The sequence below is a fragment of the Netta rufina genome (genome assembly GCF_964035555.1).
Source record: "Netta rufina genome assembly, chromosome: 1".
NCBI lineage: Eukaryota > Metazoa > Chordata > Aves > Anseriformes > Anatidae > Netta > Netta rufina.
The window spans coordinates 178,648,022-178,673,647 of record NC_140123.1 but is presented as its reverse complement, the minus strand read 5'-3'; the positions used below and the strand labels follow the sequence as shown (position 1 = coordinate 178,673,647).

Here is a 25,626-nt window from a genome sequence, read left to right as displayed (position 1 = left end):
TTTCCACATGAGGCCCTTTCCTATAGAGCAGCTCTCCCCAGACTTGCATTGTTTGGGAAATATGAGGGTTTCCTCTCACCTATCCTGTTAAATAAAACAGTATCACATCTACTCCTAGCCTTCCATCTTGACTGCCATCTCATCCAAGGCGATGTAAACACCTAATTTGAAGGATGACTCATTTTGATGATTGCATGAGTGTGCTGATGATTATTTTTGAAGAAGAGAAAATAGTTGTGACATCCCTAAACCAAACTTACACAGGCAGAAACCTGGATGTCTGGCTTAGATCTTCTGAGTGTGCAGCTGTCTGTCATACCCAGTCGTGCTGGAACTGGAGGACAGATGGGGAGAGCAGTTATTACTGCTTTGTACAAACGCAAAAAGAAAATAAAAGTTGGGACAGGAAGAAATCTATTACTGCTAATTAAAACAAAGCACATCAAAGGAGTTCTCGTAAATGGGTGAAAAACAAATCTCTTACTGGTATGAGGACAAGTCATACTGTAAGCTACTTTCAGTCTGTAGCAGACATAGCTGGCTTATGCTTGGATACACTTTGTAAATGTTTCTTTCTCATAGTAAGGTGCTGCGAAAACTGGTTTTGGAACCATGTTGTTAAAAGCATGTTGCTTGTCAGTTGAATCTTAAAATATAGCTCTACTCTTAATAACTTGCTGTTATCTGCATCCGCTTATAGATGCAAAATTGGTAGATAAATATTCTGCAGATCTACATAAATTTATACCAGGTGTGTGCACACATTCCTGATTAAGAAACACAAAATGAATTAGTGAGGACTGTACTAATGAGCATGTTTTTCTTCTCCTTCGTAGTGTAGAAGTGTCCTTTAGTAAAAGTATACCAAGAGTTTTCACGCTGTAGAAACCTCAGCAGGAATTATGGCTTGCTACCAGTGGCATTTACCTTGTTTTTGTTTGACAGTACATTATGTAAAGCAAGAAGTAGGTGCTTCCCAGCAAAAGTGGGAAAATCATGATGTTTAATTACTTTGAGGTGTCAGAATTTAACCTGCAAGCCTTCTTTTTCAGCAAGGTGAGGAAAGTGAAAATAAGCCTGTCCCTGGATGTTGGCAGGCAAATTTATCTGATTTTTTGACTGTAGTCAGTTTGATTCTTCTGCACTGTCACCTAGACGCGAATTGGGCAAGACTGACTGCATAGGCAGACATTTGTGAAGGCTTGAATTCCTTTTCCAATGTATCCAGAGAAATCTATAGCCTTGAATAAACCTTCAGTTAGGCAGTTTTACATGTAACATCACCCAGGGTAGTTGCAGTGAACAGGAATGTGACTACAAAGCCTTTCAGTCTTTAATTTCTAAAACTGTTTGTCAAGTTTAATAGCTATGCACAGAAACCTGAAAGCAGAACTTCCTGGGAACTCTAATTTCATAGAACAAACTGAACAAAATCCATATACTGAGAATATTGCTAGCTTCTCCAGTACCTGATAGTCCCTTCCATCTCCCAAACCTGGAATTTTGTTTTTAACTAGAGAAAGAGGGCCTTGTTTTTTGTTGTTAAATGCAGGTAAAGCAATCTCTTACTACATTATATAACTCCTTTTAATTGGAAGATGGGAATTTTGCCATCTACAATAAAGCAGCAATTGTCGTATCTCATGTGCAATTAGATACGTGTGCGTTGTATCTAACATGCAATTTTTTGTTGTTGTTTTCTTTAGTGGGAGACTTTGATAAGATCTGGCGTGAGCACTGTGAGGATGAGGAAACTCTCTGTGAATATGCTGTGGCAATGAAAAACCTCGCAGATAATCACTGGGCAAAAACTTGCGAAGGGGAAGGCCGGATTGAGTGGTGTTGCAGGTAAACCTAAATGTATTTGAAAGATGTAATTGCACATTTCTATTTGCAATTCTTTATAATACAGGATTTAAGTTTTTTTGTTTTTCAATTTTTAAGATTTGTTCCATAAAATGTTAATGGTTTATTGGTTGCTGAAACAAATAACTGTCTTACTGTTCCAGCTTGTTAGGGATATATAGCTTATGGAATGGTTTCTTCTAATGTGAGACCTCAATTGCATCTTCAACAATGTTTTTTTTCCATCAAATGCTGAAGGTGTTTGCAAATACCAATGAAGTAATTTTGTCTGAACCTAGACTGAACTAATGTAACAAGTGTAGTTCAAGTTTAATGTACAGAGTTCGGGTTTGATTTGTGCATATAAGTGCATGGATTTTAAACTTCTTACACGTCCTGATAACAAAATCATGGAACGAGTTCAAATAAACTATTTCAATCTCTGAGGAAACTTCAAGGGGATAAATGTCAGTCACTCAGTATTCTTACATAAAGTTGAGGCATACCATAGAGTCTGTACCACAGAAAAACAAAAAACAACAACAACAAAAAAACACAGTAGTTTGGAAATCTGACCTGGAGAAGAATTTATGCATGGTCCTGCCTTTGGGACTGTCTTCAGACAGATGAAGATGTTGTACATCTGAGAGACAGACATACAGTGAGTGACTTCAGTCATCTAGATGTTTAGAACACCTTGTTTCCTTCCCATCATCGTATTACAGTTCTTTTAAATGATGTGACCTAGAGGAGGTATATCAACTACATGTCATTAAGTCTTTGTAGGCATCTCTTAGTCTGTTCTTAGAATGGTGCAGTGGTGGAGCTCTCCAGCTTCCCTACAATCTTTAAAATCACTGAAGATTGAAAATAAATAGATTAAATATTAACAAAGTACCATTCTGTTCCAGTTCTGGAATAGCCACCATGGAGGTGAGTGTTACAAAGTAATAAGGGAAAGACAGTGAGGTAAAACAGGCATGGTACCACTAAACTTGAACTTGTAACACAGGTCTTTTGAGCCTAATGAACGAACAAAAAAATTGGGGGGCAGAGACTGTGAAACAGTTGGTGTAGTTGCCGTCGTCTTGGTAGCAAATTGAGATGTTCTGTGCCTGCAGGAAATGGAGCAAGTGATAATAAGCTCATTTTCTTTCTCTCTACAACACTCTTAAATATTTGAAAACCATTCCTTTATTTATCAATTGTTGATTCTTTAGGTTAAGAAAACATTCAAGTATTTCTTACCCTTTCCTGGGCGTTTTTTGTGTTACCTTGTCTCATTTTCAAGAGAGGTGAGTCAGTTTGAAACAACTGTGCCCAAAACTGGACGCAGTGTTCCACTGGCATCATTAGAGATAAGTAAAATGAAGAAATACTATTGATTAAACTCTTTTTATGCAGCTGGCCTTGTTTGATGGGTTTTCTGGTGTTTTTTTTTTTTTCTTTTTCAGTTGTGTTGGTTTTGTGTCAATGACTTATGCTCACTTCTGATCTGCAACTGAGAGTTTCTTTTTTATGGGCTTTCTCAGTTGTGAGTTGTTTTCTGGTATTTATGCTATTCATTACTTCTGTAGAAGTGTTGATCTTTGTCTCTTTACTAAATTGCACTCTTAAATTATACTGAGTTCTAATACTGAGATTTCTTGCAGCTTCTCTTCTGTCCAGCTTGGCATCATTTGCAGAGCAGTTGAGAGGAATACTGACTGTCCTGGTTATCTGTGCAAGTACTGATTGTACTGGACCCAGGACTGATGATTCCCATGCTACATTGCTCAATATTTTTTACACCTTGATTGTCAAGTGATATGTGAAACTTTTTCAGTAAAGTTATATGCACATTATCTAAAGTAATTTCTGCTAAGTAGTATTCCCCTAGCTTGTGGTAAGCTTGCCTGTTTCCCTGTAGGACAGGATAATGTTCCTTCTTGACAGTGGAGGAACAGTTGATGTCCTTTGTACTGAGGCATTTTGACACTCTTGCTTGTTTGGTAGTTGGGTGGTTGGGTTTTTTTGGTAGTTCCAACAAGCCCTACAGAGTAAACATGTCTGGGCCTTGCAGCATGAACTAAGAAGAAAATCCACCTGGTGGGAGACACTAAAATGCTCTTTCTCAGTATAAAGCTGCTTCTAAAACATGGACCTTTTCAGCCTGTAAAGTCCAGGGGTCAGGAATTTTACATCAGGGAAGAAAAAAAAAAAATCAATTTTTTGAAAACTGAGGCCTGGATGGCTCTGTACCAAAACACAGCAGATTGGCTTTGTGTTCTGCAATTTTTTTCCTCCTTATCAAAGGACCAGGAGGTGTGCCAGACAGATGGCAGGCCCCGTTTTCCTTACTCCTCCTTGTGTCTAATTGCTTAATTGCACGCAAGAGAACTTCACATGCATGAGACTTCACGGAAAGTTTTTGTTTGGTTCTTTAACTGTCTGTCATCATGACAGCAGGAAGGTAGCTGATGTATTAGATGAAATTTAATTTGTGAGTGGAATGCTGAAAGTGCTTGGGAACCACTGGTGTATCTCTGCTGAAGAAAGGATAGCTTGGGTTTTCTTGGTTTTCCTTTTAAGGAAGATCTTTTTAGACATATGAAACAGAAAAGTGTTTTTTTCCACTAGATGAAAAAAATACTTTTTTTGGTAATCTTTCCTTCATTTTTCTTGTGTTCTTGTATAACCAGATACTTGATAAAGTAAACCAATGGATGCAGAATAACCATCAGAGAAGCTGTGTGTAGTTCTTCTCAGCATCAAGAATAGTTTTCCTGCCAGGTTATCATTTTGAAAGTCTTTCTAGTTGTTTAGTTGAAGGTACTGGCAAAATACATGTTGTGAAGTTAGTGCTTATACCAGGTGACCTAAAACTTACAATTTTACTTCATTATTTTTTATTTATAACTGCACATATTGAGATTCTAGAAACTGTAAGAGAGAAAGCAGTAAGGGGTAGGCTGTGCTGTTGACCATCTGCTGCATTGTATAGGGCCAGTTTTCTTTCATTTATCTTTCCACAGCGATACTATGCAGTTTCTAGCATGGGGGAAGAGTGCTCAAAACCTTGTCCCCTTCTAGATACAGCCTGGTGGTGTTGTAAAAAGCCTGGACTGCACTGAGCTGTCTTTCCCTCGATTTCTTTGTATATCTTTAGTAATTAAATGCAAAGTAGCAAATGATATTTGGAAACTAACATTTCTGTTTCTCTTTCATTTCAGTTTTGTTACAACAAAAAACTTAAACTGAAATGGGATAAGATTGCGTTTACCCTGAAAAATTGTCCTAACTCTTAATTTTTGCTGTCATAGTGCCTGGTGAACCTTTGTATGGACAGTGAATGCCAGCCTGTTCTGGTTCTAGTTAAACCAAAATGAGCTAGACTAGCAGGTTTGCTTCTTTCTGTTGCTTTTGCATCACTGTTAAGACTTGTGTTGACTTGGCTATTTTTTTAAATAACAAAAAGCAGAATCTGCAATTCTAACTAGCTAGAAATAGCTAACATGACAAAACATTATCTAGACCTGCATTTTTTAAAGTCTTTTGACAGTTTTATGAGTAAACTGAAGAAATACGGTCTTGATGAAGTTACTTTTTGGGGAATGCAGAACTGCTTGGAAAAACTTCCGGAGAACAGATGTTAGAACCTTATCTTAAATATTTGTTTCACTGAGATGGGCTTTGTAAGCATCTGTCTCTACATCTATTGCTAATCAATATTTTTGTTAATGATCTGCTAGAATACAGTCTGGTCATAAAATTTGAAAATGGGACCAAATAAAAATCCTCACTCTGAGGGCAGGACTAAGATTAATAATGATGTTAACTATACCAAATACTGTCAACTATGCAAATACAGGCCAGGGTGTCATTGGTTATTTGTCAGTCTTTTAGAAAAGCATTTGGATTCTGTAGCAGACCACAAGCTGAATATGAAACACCCATGGGATGCTTTTTTTCCCACAAAAGCAATGTGTTTTTTTGTTTGTTTGTTTGCTTTTGTGTGTTTTTTTCTATCACCTAGGCTGTTTAGTCATAGGAGATCTTATAAGATCTTTGAAAATAACTACTAGGTCTGTTTGGGATTGGAGGATAGAATAAATTAATGTTTGAAGTCGTTATAGTGCCATTTTGTAGCTTTTTTGATGAATGCACTTAGTTGAGCAATTCACTTTCAATAGAATTAGTTAGGAGAGATGTGGGGTAAAGAGGAGAAGGGAAACTATTTAAAATAGAAAAAGGATTTAATGCTCATTGTGCGTGTTTGTATGACAGCCTTTATTTTTCCTTTTAAATACTTTGTTCTGACAAAAGCGTATCTGTTTGAGTGTTAGAGCTAATTAGAGCGTTGATCATACAGTAACTGCTAGCTATTTTCAGATTCTTGGAATCCTCAGGTAGTGAAGGATAGTGCCTCCAGAAGTTGGTTTGTGGTGAGGGGGTGGCCACAACACGGGAGAAATGTCTGATTACAGACCTGGCTGTGTTTTTCAAAAAGATAATGTCCCAAATACTGAGAACTGAGACAAGTATGAAAAATAAATTGGGAAAATGGGTTGCATACAAGTTTCTCAACTTGAACTTCAACGAAATATAATTAAGATAACTCGTAATGCATAGTGCTATAGTGCTGTCATACAGGCTGAATGTAGGATTTTCTTAACCTAAATCTGGATGCTTATGACAACAGCAGAATGTTTTCCAGCCATCCTGCATGATTAACATCTCCAAGGGACCTTAAGAACTCTCCATTTCTTGATTTTTCTTCAGGATGAGGTAGGAGAGGTTAAACCTGTAGAAGAGTTCAACCTTTTTTTTTTTTTTTTTTTTCAGGCCAGCAGTTCTTTCAGTTGAGTTTAGTTGAGTTTAGTATGCTTCTTTGTAAATGTGTGGGAGCAGGAAAGAAAAGTTTTTGTAGACGCGATGAGAAGTCTAGACTTTTCTTCAGCTCTGGGAAGTATGTTATTTCTCTATACCCTCACTGAGCTTGATCTTTCAATATTAGATTCTGGTTAGTAAACAGTGTAAAGAACGTAAGTAAGGCTCACCTTTTCTTTGAAAAGCAGAGAAGATGGACTGTCTCGGTTCTTAGCCTGCAAAGCTGTCTCCTTGAAACTCTTAAGCATTCATAAAAAGCTCAGCATCAGAAACTGCTCTTTGCCAAGATAAAAAGTGACCAGCATTAATTTAGTTGTTAGTTATTACTTGGCAAGAAGAATAACTGCTGATTCTTTTGACATATTTCAAATTTCGTATGGTGTTTCTTTGGCAATCGAGGATTTGAAACATGACCCTCTCCTCAGTTTTTTATATTCTATTGAAGCATGTGGTTTTGGTTACTGTATTCTACAACAAAGCTTTTCTTTCATAGCTGAAGAGTGTGAACAAACGATTTATCTGATGAATGTGTATCATACTCTCTAACTGGAACTTTCTATATGTGTCCAGCCTAAATGGGATTGGGGGGGGGAGAGGGTGCAGAGAGGAGGCTGTTCACCATGAACAAATTGGTTATAATTTGAGATTTGAAGTATCGAAAACATATTTCACTGAGAAAATACCTGGAGTTTTTGTATAAGCAAAGATATGAACTGCACACTTTACCAATACCTGCCAGCAAGCTTAAAACAGTTTAGAACTGAAAAGTTTATTCTGCTGGTTTGTGTAAACTGTAGCAAGTGTTAGCTCAGGTAGCATTTGAATTGCACAATTCTTCAAAACAAGTGTGTTAATTGTAGAGCTAATATATCATCAAAGAGTGGAAGCCTAAATGTCAGTTAAAATGGAGCTGTGGCAGTTCTCAGAGTTATAAAATAGATTCCTTCATTTTATTTCTCTTTGTAGATAATTAAGGGTTAGTCTATTCATTACTTGAGACAGTTGTTAAATGCAGAGTCTTAAGTAACTGCATACTCAAAACCACAGTGTGATTGGTGATGGGGTTTTAATAACCGTAAAGTTAAACCTGTGGCTACATCAACAAGTCACCATAAGGGTAACCTGCTGAGTGCCTTACATTTTATTAACTATGAGCAGCAAGTGCCAATGTGATCGGTGCTACCCCATCATACGTGTGAGGTACAGAGACAGCTCCTGTGAGGCCTTGGGGAGAAAACCCTCAGTGGTTATGAATTGCTATCTTACTTGATTTTTTTTAATTTTTTTTTTGTTGGGGGGTATTTGTTTGGATGGGTGGATTTGGTATCTTGTGCTTCCTTGTGGCACAGCACAAGTATGCAGACGGGTCTGAACATGAAGAGTTTTACCCAATCTCCAGCTGCCTTTTGACTCTAGCCCCTCTTGTCCAGCAGTGAAAACCCAGGAGTAGACAGTGCCTCTCACCATAGTTGACTTTGGTGTTTCATGACATCAGAACTCAGCTGACGTGAGAGAGAGCTGTAAAATAATGGGGAAGAAATACTGAATGACAGCAGTACCAACTATGAGGAAGAAATAGCTTCTTCATAGTGACAGGAGAAGTTATGCTACATTTTGCAAGTAGATTATTCTCCTGCACAACAGCTCACCAGTGTTAACCTGGGCAGCATGACAGCTTGTAGCGACGGAAGAAGGTGATAACATCGATAGTTGAGCAGAAGAAACAATACATTCCTCCCAAGTTTGTGGATTTTTTTTGTTTTGTTCTGATTTACCTGTTGGTGTCAGCAGCTGTATGACAGTATTTAGTCATCTGTTGCTTCTGAATGTTTAAGAAGAGGTAACAAGAAAAAAGACTTTTAGAGTAAAATTAAGACACTGCAAAATGCTTACAAAGTGGTAAGGTAGCTGTAACAGGGTGAGGAAATGGATTTTCCTGAGTTTTGTGTTTTCTTTTGACTAAATGACACACAGCTAAATAGTTATGAAAGACATTATCTCTAAATTGATTATATGCTTGTGAACAAATAGTTCAATATAGTGTAAAATACAACTTTTATTAGCATAACAGCAATAAATCCAAGTCTTTCTGGGGTTTAATTTTTTTTCCCCCTAAGTTCAGATTTCTTTAACCTTGTTAATTTTAGAATTGTATATATACAGTCTCTAATAGAGTTGGTGTGATTTCACAGTTTATGTATTTGGGAGTATCGTAGCCTGGACTGCTGGTCTTGCTTCTGTGTGACCTTGCTTAATACTGCCAAGATGTGGATCTTATGATTTCTTTAGCATCCTTTCCACCCAGCTTCTCTTTGGTCTGAAAATAGCTTTGGTTACTGAGGAATTGTAACTATAAACTTGTTGACTATGAATATAATTTTTACTATGTTTGTTTCTCATATAGCTGTTTACTACCGTAAGGTTACTGTCTGCATTTTAAACTTTTCATATTTAGTGCAAGAATGCCTAGGGCCTGCTTAAGCAAGTAAAACTTGCTTGTACTTTGATTTTGTTAGGCACGGGTCAGTTTTGATCTTGACGCCATTTAAGCCTGTCAGCACAGAGATGTGTACAAGGTAACTTCATTCTTTCCTTCACAGCAACAACTAATAACGTGGATGTAATGTGCTACTGTAATTACATGTGTACAGATGCAGAGTGGTCATTCCCTGACAGCTCGGAGTAAAGTGGCTTCAATCTGTACCTGTTCGATTATATATGTTTCTCTTTATGAAACTCAACAATAATGACACTTTTAACTTTTTCCTTCACGTTGTCTATGGTGGAGAGTCTGGGTATATTTGTTACCTGTAATGTCACCATCACTTAGATAAGGCTTTGTATTCCAAGTCTCTATTTGTGATTTAACCTGCCATATTGTACCAACACGTCTTTTTCCTGAATCTAGGATGTGAAATACAAAGCACGATGAAGATAATATAAGGTGTTTTATATAAGGTGATAATATAAAGACAATATAAAGTGTTACTAAATTAAATTTGGATTTGTCTTCTGGAACATTACCTCAAACCTCTGCAGCTTTTTTTAGAGGAAGATCGAATGTGTTTCAAGAAAGTATCGTAAAAATGCGTTGTTATGAACACATAATTTGAACAAGTACTATTTTTGTTAAACTTCTCATGCAAATGCTTGGCTGGTGCATCTAATTAAAAATACTGCTTTGTGCAGGGTGAGTCAGGCTTTTTAATTTCACAGCAACAAATTGTTTCCATTTCTAGTTGTATTTTGTGGACAAAACAATTCGGTTATTCTCTGGAACATATGCTCGTGCCTCTTACAGTAATGCTGACTGCTGGCTGAAGTATGCAGGTGCAATTTAACTCTTTTGATAATGTTCATTCCTTTAAACTGGTTAACCTTTCAGTTCATGCGTGACTGAATATTTTGTTCAGTTTCCTAATTAGCAAAATGCTTAAACAGGGAAAAAAACGAAAGCTAGAATAAGCTTTCTTCAATGATACAACTACTGCAGATGCTATTTTAAAACGGAAAAAAAGGGGGTGGGGGGTTCTAAATTAGAAACAGGTATAAATAAGGCCATAAGCCTGGGTTGTATTCACTTTTTTCCACATTCCCTAAGTGCACTGCAAGACACGGATGTTTCAGAAGTCCCTGCATTTAGGAGGAGCTTAGTTAAACCATTGCGTGTATGAAAGCATGCCTTGATAGAGAGCTGAGTTCAGGTGATAGCTGAAATTACCCACTGGTGATGTTCTGACAAGGCATCTGTTGTCTTGCATTGAAAGCCTATCCAGATGAAGTTAATTTGAGTCTGTTTACGCAACTGTGACTCACAGCCTGATATTTGGAAATAAAACACCTATCTGTCTTTGGGGGGTGTGTCACGTCGTTCCTAAAGCTGACTTTCCAAAGTTGCAGTAAAACTGATATTTGTTCAAAAGATGACAGAATTTGTATCTCTTAAACCTCTGTCTTGTGTTCTGTCTACAGTGATCACCCAAAACACCGTTTTATTTTTCTGGTGAAATTTTTTTTGTCTTTTCAGTGTATGCCGAGAATATTTTCAGAATGGGGGAAAAAGAAAAGCACTTGAGAAAGATGAAAAAAGAGCACTTCTTGCTTCAAAGACCACTCCAGCCTTAAATGTTTCCCAGCCTCCCAAGATTGAAGAACCCTTACCGAGTCTTGGCTTGACAAATCATGAGGCTATAGCAGAAGAGTAAGTTTTACTTGTTTTCCAGGCTTATTTTCCTCTTTGTGTGATGAGATTTTTTTTCCCCATAATATATTAGAAAAGTCTGATACATTTGTTTTTCTAAGTGCATTTTCATGTGAATATTTCCATGCTTAAAGAAATAGTTGAGCTGTAGTATAAGTTTTGGTGGATGCAGTAAAGATTGCTTGAGAATGACATCTTAGTCATCGCCATTTAAGTGTTAGAGTAATTTTGCTTTTGTATGTCATTGTTGTGCAGTGCAATTTATATTAAAGCTTGAGGTGAAATAAGGGAGACGTTAATTAAGTTAGAACCTAATGGCTATTCAGTATTGTTGAAAAGTCAATTGCTTATGTAAGTACCGAGTGGCAAATGTAAATATCAGAGTACTTAAAACTTTCTGTTCATAAATAATTGCAAAGAAACTCTTGATTCCAATTACATACTTCAAAAGCAATTTTGAATTACAGCCCTTAATTTTAAATATGCTAGCGTTCTGACGACTGGCTCTGCAGAAGTTGCACTATCCTTGAAGTATTTCCCTAACAACAGTTTTAACTTTTGTTTTTAACCTTCACTCAAGTAAGAGTTTTATTTTTCATATTCATGAGTAGCTTTTCTATTTCACTTACAGTCCACGCTATTTTTTTCCTAAAAAACAAGGCTCATGTTTGTGACTATTCCTTGTGTGCTGTGAATAACTTAAGTTTAAAGGAATAAGAATGCATAAACACATTTCCATGAAATGTTATATTTGACTTGTTTCATACTCTGCGGACAGTTGTAAGAACTGGTCCAGTTTTCTCTGTTCTGTGAGGAGGGTTTTTCATTACTGTAACATGTCTGAAGTAAGCAACGTTGCTGGAGTAAGCAACAAATGATGGTAAGATTTTTAGTAGTTGTACGTACCTTATAGAAACGGGACATATCTGTTATAAATCACTGCCCATAGAAGTCAAGTACTAATTTTTGTTTGTAAGGCTGTTGTGGTTTAACCCTGGCAGGCAGCTCAGCCCCACACAGCCACTTGCTTGCTATGGGGGAGAGAAAGGTAAAAGTATGAGAACTCATGGGTTGACAAAGAGTTTCCTGGGTAAAGCAAAAGCCACATGCACAAAATCAAACAAGAAGTTAGTTCACTCTTTCCCATCAGCAGGCAGATATTCAACTGTTTCCCTGAGAGCAGGGATTATCACACACAGTGGTTTCTTGGGAAGGCAAATGCTATCACTGTGAACATTCCTGCCTTCTTCCTCCTTTACTCCAACTTTTATTGCTGAGCATGATGCCACATGCTATGAGACATCGCTTTGGTCAGGCCGGGTCAGCCGTCGTGGCTGTGTCCCCTCCCAGCTCCTTGTGCACCCCTAGCCTCCTCGCTGGCAGGGCAGCACCAGAAGCTGAAAAGTCCTCGGCTCTGTGTAAGTGCTGCTCTGCAACAGCTAAGTCATTGGTTACCATCACCGCTATTTTCATCAAAACCCGAAACTCTTGGTAAGCACTGAGTTAGCTCGGAAGTAAAAGGTTCCACCGTGGTTTTAAAACAAACAAAAAAAAAAGACCAGAAGATGCGGAGAGAAGTAGGTAGCACTCCATGAGATCCCAAAGGTGGTGGTAGGAAGTGCTGTGGGAACCAGAAGTGCAAATTGTACTGCTACTCAGGCATTCAACTACTTTGAAGCCATTTTCAGATGCTCATGTTGCTCACCTCTTTGCAAGACTAAAATTGGTGAAGCTCACAGATTATATACTAATAACTAACTTGGACGTACAGATAAAAGTGGAAAAGGACTGGTAATATGTTGTCCCCAGTACGTATTTCCATCCCAGGAACAGTTCTTATGTGTCTAATGTTGCATCTTCACCTGCTGTGAAGCTGGACTTCAAAGTGGTTCAGTCTTGAAATATAAAAGTGGCTGTTATCTGCTGTTTACTAGCTTCTCCCTTTGTTCTGTTTGAGTCTTGTCATCTTTTTCTATCAGGTTAAAGTCTTGATTTTTATCCTTAATGGTAAAAATCTTAACCTTGTATAGATTCTTCTCCGGTGGTAGGTTGTACCTTAAGAGACAGTCAAGCCATCATTCCTTCTTTCAGCGAGCTAGTCCTTCCCATGGAGTGCACGTGTGGATGTCACTGAAGAGTTGAGATATGCTGGTGTTGGCACTTGGAGCCAGTTGTATAGCTTCATTCTGCTTTTCTGACAACAGCATAGGCCTCTGATTTTTCTTATTCCCCTCCCATCCTTGGATAAATAGTAGCCTGATAATTGAAAATTGTAAACTAGAAGGTCAGCATTTGAAGTGATTAATGACGGAGATACAATGACTTTCCTGGTGGTTATATAACTTACCCTAGTTTCTAGTTTCCATCTACTTCCAAGAGAAAATGTCACCTGCCTATAAGACACCTACTTAAAAATATGTACATTTTTAAGGGGCTAATAATCAAGAACTGTAGTCCATTGAATAAAGTTCTTGAAATAAGCAAGTGTAAGATAAGTTTAAAATGGACTCATTTCCAGGTTATGGACACTTCTTCACCAGTTCCTGATCTTTGTTCACGTTTTCTGCCACTATATTAGTGCTTTGGAGAACTGTGAATTCAAGATGTGCTTGGAGATTACCTACAGTGCAAAGCATTTCTCTTACTGTCCATATAGTTGCTTTGAGTGAAAATCATTAGGAAATGGGGTTGAAGGGTGATTATCAGTGAATTCAGCAAGACTGCCTTTGTAACACAGTAATTGGCTCACTGGATCAGTGACTGTCATCTAGATGACAGTTATGTTTTCACTGAGGAATCTGACTTGAGAGTTGTAGTGGTTTTTGTTTGTTTGTTTGTTGTTTTTTAAAAAGGCAGGTCTGCACCAGTGGTCTGAAGACCTCCAAAATTAATTGAAGCACCTAACTAGGATCCTGTTCTTACTGATTGAATAGATAGAATTGGCAGCCAGGAAACTGCTAAGTTACTCATTGCACCTGTGTTCAGAGGGGCAGCACAACCTGACAAGCAGCAGGAAAGTCAAAACACAAGCGAGCAGCTGAATCTCTGCTACTGTTGAGGTTTTAAAGTGTATTCACACTGAATTTGGAGTCTGGTAGTCTTACCAGAATGAAAGAGAAACCTGTCATTGAAAGAACACCTATTAAAGTGAAAGAAGAAACTTATCTTTGTCCTACATCAAATGTCTTGGGATCTGTTGTCCATTAGTGTAGAAGAGATGGCTTCTGCTCAGCTTGGGATGCAGAGGTGTAGCTATCCAGAAGCGTGCCTTAATGCTTTCAGAAGTAGTCTGAGGGGTGCAACCTCTTCACTGAGTCAAAAGTAGGTTTTATAGGAGGGGAACAGAATGCATCACAGTGATTTTTTTATTTCACCGTAGGTGCAGTGGGTTCTCCTGGAAATCAGAGGGTTCTATATTGCATTACTTAAAATTAAGTCTATTTAAGTATTTCATTAATACTTTAGATGGAAAACGTTGAGAACTCAAGATGCTGTTGCTCTTCTTTATGGGAAGTTTTCTCTGAGCTGGACTATAGAATCAAACTCGCATGGGACCACAGGAAGCAAAATGAATCTTCAGTTATTTTGCTGTTACTGTTAGACTAATGTAGAACACTAGTGTACATATAGACATGTATTTGAATGAAAAAGCCATTAGACTTGGCATGAAAAAGACACTGAGCCATTAGTCTGTATTTGCTAGACAAGGAGGAGTGCTGCTCTGAGAAGTGCTGACCTTACATGGAAAAAGACGCTGCTTGACTTCAGCCCACGTTTATGATTTGTTGCCACTAGGCTGAATGGTCCTCCTGTGTAATTCAATCCGTTGCACAGATTACGTTGTCATTGGCATCCAAGTTGGGGAAAAATTGTTGCAATCATCTTCATTTTGAAATCCCACTCAGTGTCAGCTGCCTTACAGGGTAGCTTGATAACGTGTGTGGTTTTAACTGATTGTTAGAGGTAGTTGTTGTGCTGTTTGTCTTGGTGGTGCTGGTAGTTGGACGGAAGAATTCCCTGGATATCTGCTATGTAGAAGGAAAATCTGAAAGATTGGTAGTGTTACTCAGCTGAAGGCAACAAGGAATCTTCTCTTGCTTCTCTAACATCTTCGTGGTAGGTCACTGAAAGTTAAGGAAGAGCTTTGGGAGGAACGTAGAGAACTTTGATGCTGCTTCTTAAAAAAAAAAACTTCTGTGGTATTGCTCACAGCTTTATTTTTGATGTGAGTACAGCTATGGCTTTTTTGGACTCCATTAGCTCTGTAGATCTGTTTCTGAAATTTTTTACAGTTACATTTCTTCAGGGCTGAATCTTTCCCAGAAAGGCAACAAATGATATTTGGAAGGTGCCAACTTAGAATTGGCTACAGAAACTTGAAGCAAAAAGCAACACTCACTTACTGGAAAGTTATCAGTCTCTTCCCTGTGAAAGCTATGAGTTCACTTCTGTTTGCCTCCGTTAATGGATTTTGGGTATTCTAAGTTCTTACAAAACATAACGGGAAATTCTTAGCTATAGTCCTGTAAACGGTCCAATAGAAGGAATTCAAACTCCTGAGCACTTGTGGTCCGTCCAAGTGGCTACTGCTCCAACTTCACTCGCCAGTTTTTGAGTTTGTGGTTCTGTACGGATTGATCCAACTTTCATAGCATCCATTGAAAATAAAATTGGAGCGAAGCTCAAGCAGACGTCCATTTTCAAAAAAAAAAAAAAAAGCTAATAGAATATTTTAGCTATTCCCTGCAAAATGTCTAAAAAGTTTTCGCATTCAGGGATATTTTTGTTTACTTTGGAATACCAGTGGATGTCCTCTGCTTAAACCAGTTATGACACTTGACTTTGGATGCCCTTTAAAATGGGGCTGACGAGTAGGTAGGTCATGGAGTGCTGTCATTTTCTCTTGTGTACTCCTGAAACTTCAACTCTAATGACTTGTGTTGCTTAAACGTCAATAAGTACCACAAAAAGGTAAGTGGGGAAACATAAAGTGGTAGAGAAATCACTGATCAGCATGATGAGCGGGCACACTGGTTGCCATTTTACTTTGTTACTTTAAGTACCCAAGTTATGAGGAAATTCTTCACTCAGAGGCAGGGAAGGCACCAGAACAGGCTGCCCAGAGAAGCTGTGGGTGCCCCATCCCTGGAGGTGTTCAAGGCCAGGCTGGATGGGGCTTTGGGCAACCTGGTCTGGTGGGAGGTGTCCCTGCCTGGGGGGGGGGGTGAAACTACATTGTCTTTAAGGTCCCTTCCAACCTGAGCCCTTCTATGAAGTAAAAGTATTACAGGTGTGCTTAAGGTTAATTTTTCAGCTTGAGGGGATCATCTGCTTTACTGTTCTTTTGGTTCTTTAGACGTCTCAGCAGTTCAATTAAGGCATTCACTTATATTAGTCACTACCATAGTATTCAACAAGAATTTCTTTTGCATTAATTATCTGAAATTGTAATTCAGAATATAGCTTCAAAAATAACACTTCATAAAACTGAATTCTTGCTGCTTCTTAGGTTGCTTCACTCCTTGGGAAAGATCAGATTACTTGACGTTGGTAGCTGCTTTAATCCATTTTTGAAGTTTGAAGAATTTCTGACAGTTGGCATAGATATTGTTCCAGCTGTTGAGGTATGTAACATTTACTATGTTTGATATAAATTCGGCTCTCAGATATTTTAGAATGCTTCAAAATGGCTGTGTTTAATACTTAATCAGTATGTATCCTAAATGTCTTTGTTTTAAAAGGAACTGTGGTCCTTCTATTACATCCATTCCCATGAACAGGCTCCAAAATAATAGCTAACTGTAGCTTTGATTTTAAAATACATTTTTGTTCAAGAGTTGTGCCTTTATAATGCTGTTGTGCATCTTAAAACTGGAAAAACTTCAGTAGCCATCTTTTAATGCAGTCTCAGGTGAGTTCTTGCATCTTAAAAGCCATAAATGAAAATTGAGTAGGCTTGTGCTTAGGCTTGAACCTCTGGTAAGCTGCATTTGCTGACAGAAAGAAATAATCATTACCTCTACTTGATGTATTTTTTATGGGGAATTTTAGTAACCAGAAGTGCTCTATAAAGGGGATTTTCAGTTTATTGCTACAGATACTAAACCGTAATTCTGAGTACAAGATTACTGTTTAGGGAACTTTGTAAGGTGAGTAATACATTTGGGGTAATGCAAACAATACAATTGTTTCACTTTCCCTATGTAGTAAGATTTCCAACTGTATTAACTTTGCTGTAATTGTGTCTCTTCTGTCTTTCACTCTTGATCTGACTTTTTTTTTTTTTGTCAGTCCTAGTAGTATTTATTAACCAGGCACACAGTATTTATTAACCAGGCAAAATGACAAAGTAGAAAAAAGAAAAGAGACATAAAGGAATGAATTTCTGTCAGAAAATGTGAGACCTTTGATCATACATATCTTGCTAACTTCTACAAAGTTGAATTTTTATAATAGCGTAAAATTAAAATCAGTGGCTTAAGGTAACTCTCTTTAGGTGTTGACAGGTACGAGTACAGTAATACAGTTAACATGAAAATAGTGAGTGTTCTGTTTGCTGCAGCGTGGTTTACATGCAAAATAATTGGCATTTTGTTGTGGTCACCAGGTTTAGTTCCTAACACCTAGTTTATCTCTGAGCACGTATATATAAAAAAAAAAAAATTAAAAAAAAAAAAATTCTTTACAAATATTTGAGTCATATAAATTGCTTTTTAAAGTAACTCAGTGCTAGTTTCAGCTAAAACACAAAGCAACTAATAATGGACTTCATCTTGCCTAATTTTAGGAATAGGCATCAGTTGCCCAAACACAATTGCTTGCTGCCACTTGAGATGCTGTAGGACATCAGCATAGGGTTGTTTCTTGCTCATGATGTGGGATGTGAAGAAGATAAATGCCATTGTGAAGTGGCAGCCTAAGTAATTTAAAATGGCAGTATATGGCAAGTAAATTTCAAGCTGAGATGTGTGCAGCCCGGGTGTCTACATCCAAGGTTCTATGTTCAAATTAGTCAGTGCAGCTCTGTTAAAACTAGAATCAGCGAAACTTAAAAATCTCCTCTTTCACAGTGAGGTGAATTGTGTTCTGATCTCATGATCTCTGATCCTTTATTGACTAGCTCTACAGTGACTGTAATAGAAGCCTGGACACCTGAAGTTACGTGACACGAGTCTAACCATTAATTTGAGGTTATAAATAGGTAATAGTTTACTATGTATTCAGTCATGCTATTTTCTTTAAAAAAAAAAAAATAATAAAAATTCTTCTTAAGAAAATAAGTTTAAATTTACAGTGACCAAAATCATTATTGAAAAAAATCTAGAAAGGCTGCTTCTGTGGATGTAATTGAGGAATACAAATAATCCAGACCAGACAACAGAAGAGAGGGGGTAGTCAGCATTTGTGTAATCTGTGTACTAACCAGTTCTTCAGGCTCTCTCCCAGTACAGTCGAACGATAAGATAATTGATTTCCTGCATTCCGACATAGCAACATGCCTTGATGACAGGAACTCACTGGAGCACTGCCATACAGATCAGCATGGTTACTGTGAGGCCTGCCTCAGGTTCACCAGCTTCTCTTACTGCCATCCTCTTGGTAGTACCTTGGTGTATTCAGGGCACCTCACAACTTAGCTAGCGTTCTTGGAGTAAAAAGGAGCACAACTGGTGCACTCAAATGCTACTGCTGTAGTAAGTTCAGGCCCACCTCCAAACTGGAATTAATAAGCGCTGGTGTTTGGGATGACTCTGCTTTGAGCTGCATCAGCAGCGTACCCTGAATAAATTTATCTCTTGGCCAGCAGTTGTCTGCACTGATTGTAAGATTTCAGAATAACAGCCAGAGGGTTCTTGTGGGAGTTGATGTTGCCTTCTGACCTAAAAAATCAATGCAGTAACTTAGTGGTTGAAGTTGAAAATAGAAGAACCTGTAAAACCTCCTCACTTAGCTGATCTTTTACGTAAGATACTAAAATGTTTTTTGAAACAAATTGAAACACAGAGGCTTTTTAGGAAGTCAGTTTGTTAAATATTGTTGAATAAAGAGTTAAATAATTATGTACTGATAAGAATAGGCTAATCCACTATGTATATAAGTATGTTAGATATAGAAGTAGCAGTTGAGTAAGATACTTCAGATAATTTGGGGAATTTTGAAGATGTTATTGAAACATTGTCAGAGGAACTAAAATCTTTATTTAATAAGAATCATAAAATCATAAACAAAAGAACAAATGTCTTCACAATGTTTAGAATCTATGTTTTTATACAGAAAATGCAACTGTGTGATATGAATGCAGAAATACATTTCTGTTAAACAGGTGTGTGCTTTGTGTGGCGGGGGGGCTGCTCAAGGGGAAGAGAGACTAAGGCAAGCAGAACAAGTTTCTCCTTGAGTGGTGCTTTTGTTGGTCACTCCTTCAAACACTCGGTGGCACAAATATTCCAGAGAATAATTAGCAGCTGTTATTTTCCTACAGGAGTTTATCTTGTTTACTTGTCAGGGGAAGGGAGAACACTGTAATTGAAATGAACGGCAAATCTCAATTTGGTGAAAGTCCCGATACAATTTTATAGAGCTGGGAAACAAGCCGAATATACAGCAGATGTTGTATTGGAGTAAATACAACCTGAGACAAAAAAGTCTGGAATGGTACTGAAGTTAAGAAAGACAAAAGACAAGTTGGATTGAGTTCTTAAATGTCAATGTATGCACTGAAATATGAGTTGGCTGTTTCAGTGTCTAGAAAGATTGTAAGATCAGTTCAAGACTTGTCCATCTAGAGTAGCAATCCCCACTTTAGCAGCAGAGCAACATTTTTGTCATAAAACTGCCTTGCAGAGTTCAGATTCCAGTTGAAACATATTTTAATCATGAAATTTTCTTCTGCATAACTGTTTTATTAGTATCTTCCTACTGCAGAGAAATGCTTGCAGTGTAAACTTTTTTCAGCTGTGTATGTGTAGCCTTTAAGTTCTCCTTCCAAGCAAAGTTAGCATGTTGCCTTGGAAAATTACATTCCAAAGCACTTTTCTTCTGAAGTTGTTACTATATATCCTGAAGTTACTACTGTTGATTTCCTGTTCTAAATAGTACAAGGAAGCGGAATATAACCCTGCAAATATGATTGTAATTATTTCACGATGATCAAGGAATTTTAATTGCAATCTTTCTTGAATTATTTTTTCATCTGCATCAGAGGCCAAGATTAAAGCTATTGAAAAGTAAATTACAAATTTTTGGAAGATTGATTTACTCTTTCTAGTTTTCTGCATGTTCTCTGGAGAGAATGATTTGATATATACAGAAATGTTATCTTTTACTTGGGAACAACGGTGCATATCAGTTGCTTTGTGAATACCTTTGCAATAATGTTGATTTGTTTAATATCGCTTCATAAAATATGTTAGAAATACTTTGGGGAGGGGGATATGAAAATGCAGCAGGTCTGCCTCCACCTTTCTGATATGCTCTGGAGAATGTTTTGTCTCGGCTCTAATATTCACGTAGCTGTTTAGCAGTCTGTTGTTTTTTTTTTCACTGCATGTTCTGTAAGCATTAATAACAATTTTTGTTTCTATCAAGTTGCAGCCTTGTATCTCAATACCTTTTCATGAGAGAAGTCAGTACTAGGCTTTGAATATAAAATGTCAAAACTTAAGCCTAGTGAATAGCCTACTATTTTGTATTTTTTGAGTTCTCTGTGATTAAGGGTGTTATGAATTTGTTCTTTTGTACGTTGTATCAGGGTGTCACTTTCAATCTTTGACAGCTTGAGCACACAAATGATTAAATGATGAATTTAAAACTCTTATCTTGCCCAAATGTCTACTGGTAAGCTTTGCATTTGCAGCAAGGTTAAAACTTGTACCTTCATCTCTGTTACAAATTAGTTAATGTACTGTAACTTTCTGATGTATTTTGCCTTGCCATAGTTTCTTCCCTTTTCTATACCACTAAGGAACGTCTCTTTTTTTTTCCAAGTGACCAAATTATTAAGCCTCTTGGATTCTTTAAAAAGCTGGTGGAAATACTGATGATGTTGAATTTATTTCCTATTTACTTATTTCAGGTTTGTTTGTTTAAAAAATAAAAAGATATAAATTGAAACCCAGTATAGTCTAGATCGGAATTTTAAGAATTGCACTGTTTTACTCTGTTGCCACACCTTAACATGGAATTTGATTGGCAATGCATGATATGCTATGAAAGCATGGGATTTGGGGGAAACGAGCAACGTACACTCATCGGAATACTTCTTAAATCAATTGTGAGATAGTTGATTTGATATGTTCTATTAGGGCTTTCTATTTCATTTCTTTGTTTTAAATGAATAGTTCTCAGCTATCAAATCTCCCCTAAATTGCTGCATATCTCAAATCATTCTTGGCAACTGTGAAAGCTAGTAATATGCATTACTTTTAAATTGCTGTTTTAGAGTGCTTGATTTAATAGCAAGAGGGATGTTCAGCAGGCTTGAAATTCTCTCAAGGAATGGAAGAGGATGTTATTGATCATTATCTGGGTGTGAGTTGTATTTGCTCTTTAAACTAACCTTGATGTTTGTTTGTTTTTCTGTTTTTCTTAATCCACCAGAGCGTATACAAATGTGACTTCTTGAATCTACAAATTCAGCAACCTCTCCAACTGGCACAAGATGCTATAGATGCCTTTCTTAAGCAACTGAAAAATCCTATTGATTCTCTACCTGGAGAACTATTCCATGTCGTTGTTTTCTCGCTCCTCCTTTCTTACTTTCCTTCACCCTATCAACGATGGATATGCTGCAAGAAGGCACACGAACTTCTCGTCTTAAATGGCTTATTGCTTGTAATAACTCCTGATTCATCTCACCAGAATCGCCGAGCTATGATGATGAAAAGCTGGAAGATTGCCATAGAGTCCTTGGGTTTTAAACGTTTCAAGTATTCCAAGTTTTCTCACATGCACCTGATGGCTTTTAGGAAAACCTCCCTTCAAACAACAAGTGACTTAGTTAGCAGGAACTATCCGGGAATGTTGTATATCCCGCAGGATTTCAACAGTATAGAGGATGAGGAGTATTCCAACACTTCCTGCTACGTTCGATCAGATACAGAAGATGAACAGCTAGCTTACGGTTTTATGGAGCTACCTGATGCTCCGTATGACTCAGACTCTGGAGAAAGCCAGTCTAGTTCAATTCCTTTTTATGAGCTCGAAGATCCTATATTGCTTCTAAGTTAACGTAGTAGTTGACATGCTAAGTCAAAAACCTCTTGCTTAACTAATTTTGCTATACTAACGTGGGCTCAACACACAACAACGGTTTGCATAAAGAAAATGCAACAGTTTACAGAGTTTGCTATTTTTTTCTACTTTTGAATTTTAAAATCTATTCTTGTATGAAAGTGAAAAAAATACAAGTTTTATGCAAATGACTCTTGTCATAGCATAAATTGCTGTTACTTTCTTTAGAATATGTATCACTAATTTTCTTCCAGAAAGGTACCATTCTTTTCTTTAGTGCTGTGAAGTGTGAATTCTATTTAATTTGCTAAATGTTGTTTCAATATTTTAACTCTTAATGTGGTTGAGCATAAGGCACTGGAGTTGGTGGGCTTCTGAGAAGTATACGTAGGAAGAAATAATTTGCACTTTAATTAAATGTGCAGATAGGTTAAGATGCTTGGTTACACATGTCCCTTTTTAATTATGGAACAAAGCTCTCTTTCCAAAATTTCTTTTGCTCTGGTTAAGCCTGGGCTGGAGAAACTATAATGCACATTTAATTTTACTTTAATTGCAGCCCTCTTGAGATAACACCAAAACACTGGAATATATTAATCCATAGTTATACACGTTGTGTAATTTCATTGCATAAAGAGCAGATAGATGTGAGGTTTCTGAAGAGGTTATCCCCCAGACACAGAGAAGTATGGTACGTCTAGACAATTGTTTCACTTAAAAGCTGGAATATGATTTTGCAATTTTCAGTGTACAAGCACTAACATACATCAGTATTTCCCCAATGTGTTCTGTATTTTTTTCGTTTTTTTTTTTTGGGGGGAGGGGAGTGGTGGTGGGTTTTTTGTCATGTTTTAAAGTAAATTATTTATGTGTTTTAAAAACAAACTTTAAGTTGGGAGGTCTACAGTTAAGAACAATTGTATGATAACTACAGACTGATTTTGTTTAATAAAAAAAAAAAGGAACATTTTCACAAGATTTTCAAGGACGTGTATTTGCACAAAAGACATATTCAGACCACACAAGTGAAGTTAACATACACTATTTTGTTTGCTTATTTGGACCACAGTCTTCTATTTTAGTTAAATGAAAACCCCATAGCTGTCTGAAAGCTGGTCTGCACTGTAAGAAGGTAAACCAAGTGGTTTATGTTTATGAAGTTTTTTAAATCGTGTAATAAATTTGTGAGTACTTTGCAGGAAAAAAAAAAATATCTGTTCAGCATTTAAAAATAGAGGATTCAGTATTACTTTAGCTTAGATTGCCCTCTATTTAAAAATGACCAGGATTTTCAAATTTGAATGTTAGGCTTTAAAATCTGTAAGTGAGTGCCTATCACAAATGATTGGAACTAGGTGCTACATCATGGATTTAAGACTGACAGCAGCAACGTGGTAGAAAATATAAATACAGCGTAAAGTTTCATAGTTGGAAACACACCTTACACCATTTCAATCTGCCATGTTGTTTTTATAATACAGATGTTACCAGGCAAACTGAAGTATTAGTGTGGATTTAACAGTAGTTGCTACAGAAATGAAAACTTTCCATTGAAGTTTTGCACTGAAAGTGCCAGTTTGACCTGTCTGTTTTTTCTTGTATACAATTTCCTACAAAGAGTCATACTGTATTGGTCCTGCTTACACTCAAACGCGAACTGGACTGCAATGCTTTATTCTTTAATATAAGCTTTCTGTGTCTCTTTTCATAAATTTAAAGTGTACCCAAACATCTGATTCAAAACTGTTATTCAATCTGAATGATATAGTTGTATACAAACCAAACACCCATACAGCTTGTGTTTAGGAAAAAAAAAAAAAAAAAAGGACAAGTTATTATGGTTGACTTAATTTTTATGGAAAATACCTAATGAAATATACAACAGATTCAAAACCAGCTGTAATTCAGTGTTTGCATCTACTGCTTTACCATTTCACTAAAATGTTCATCAGTCAAAACCTCTCTTCCTTCACTGACTCCAGCAATGCTAGTGTTAAACTATTGGTGCTATAAATTCAGCTGTTTTTTAGAAATCTAATCTGCACATGCTTTGAAGTCTGCCTAGCATTTTAATTTATATTCCTCTAAAAAAAAAAAAAAAAAGTTGCGTACCAGCTGACAGAAATGTTGGCATTGGCCAATGTAAATCGGTTTGTGATTCATACAAATGAGCCAAGATTTATCCTTAAAGAGTTTAAAACATAATTATTTAAAATCTAGGCCTTCTTGGCAGCTTGTTGACACCATTGTATTTGTGGTTTAGGGACCTGAGATTTGTAACAGTTTGGTTTTCTTGCTGCTTATTCTAAATACCTGAAGTGTTTTTTTTTTTGTTTTGTTGTTTTTTTTTTTGTTTTGTTTTGTTTTGTTTTGTTTTTTTACAAGGGACAGTGAATTGTGGAGAATGAAAGTCAGTTTTGCATAAATATTTACACCTCCCTGAACAATACTAGTGATGGTGGGAGTTGTTGGATATTTAGCTTTGGTGTAAGAGGAATGTTTCTAGGTTATGAAATGTTTGAAAATTTTGACTGGGCAAGAGATGACACAAATCTCTCGTTCTTAAGGTGCTGGAGAGGAAAAAAAAAAAAGTGTATTTGCATTTTTGTTGTCTTTATGTCACTACTTTTTGTGAACAAAGCACATTTATTAAAAAAAAAAAAAAAAAGACCTGTTTCTTTGATATGTGGGTGTTCTGTTTTTGTGTTTTTTTTTTTTTTTTTTTTTTTCTCTTGCAGTTGGTTTACACTGAAGCCCAATAAAACCAATGCATAGTTCTTATTTTCAAGAAAACACTTGGGTTTGTCTGGGTTTGTTTTATAAACTGGAATCTAGTAAAGAAGTTAAGTTGAAACTCATGTACTAAATTTCTACATCTTAGTTGTGACATGAGCTTTATGGACATATTTCTGGAGTTCCTCTAGTTGATCTTGTATCATATTTATTTTCTGCCTACTTATAGTGTGACCACTTAGTAATACAGTTCCTCTTTCCATTATAGAGATTCTTAATTTCCCCTCTGTCCTTCTGAAATATCTTTGCAGCAGCTGCGGTAAGTTTGCCCTTTGAAGTCATCCCTGTATTCCTCCACATGATGGTTTTGAGTTGCGCAGGTGCTGTGAAAGGATGGCAGTGGGAAAAGCAACCCAAAGAACTGAAAATGCAAGTCTCGTAATCAGGGCAAAATTGTAAGAAAATTAAATTTCAGCAGAACTTAAGTGTGCCCCTAGCACTGTGGAGCTTAGCTGATGTGTTCTGGATCCCTTGCTTAACAGTGAAGATTAAAAAGCATCGTTTCACAGAATTTTCCTAACCTTTTCTGCCTCAGGGAGACTTGCTGACTTGCCTTTGGAAGTGATTATTAAAAGTGCTTTTAATCATACCTCCATTAATGCACAGTGCATCTTTGATTCCTTGCAAAGTTGGGTTGTTCAGGTTCCTGCTCCTTTATTCTCACTTCAAATTCATTGTTTTATACC

The 25,626-nt window shown here is 37.0% G+C and overlaps 1 protein-coding gene across 1 annotated transcript in view; it reads left to right on the top strand.

Annotated features, from left to right (window-relative positions):
• The window catches only part of SAMTOR (S-adenosylmethionine sensor upstream of mTORC1), a 34,703-nt gene extending 9,916 nt beyond the window's left edge, over positions 1–24,787 (top strand). The window contains exons 2-5 of the mRNA XM_084282921.1: positions 1,707–1,848; positions 10,742–10,915; positions 16,425–16,539; positions 21,515–24,787. Coding sequence (XP_084139047.1) covers positions 1,707–1,848; positions 10,742–10,915; positions 16,425–16,539; positions 21,515–22,144 — 1,061 coding nt within the window. The 3' untranslated portion in view covers positions 22,145–24,787. The remainder of the gene's footprint in view (positions 1–1,706; positions 1,849–10,741; positions 10,916–16,424; positions 16,540–21,514) is intronic.
• The last annotated feature ends 839 nt before the right edge of the window (positions 24,788–25,626 follow it).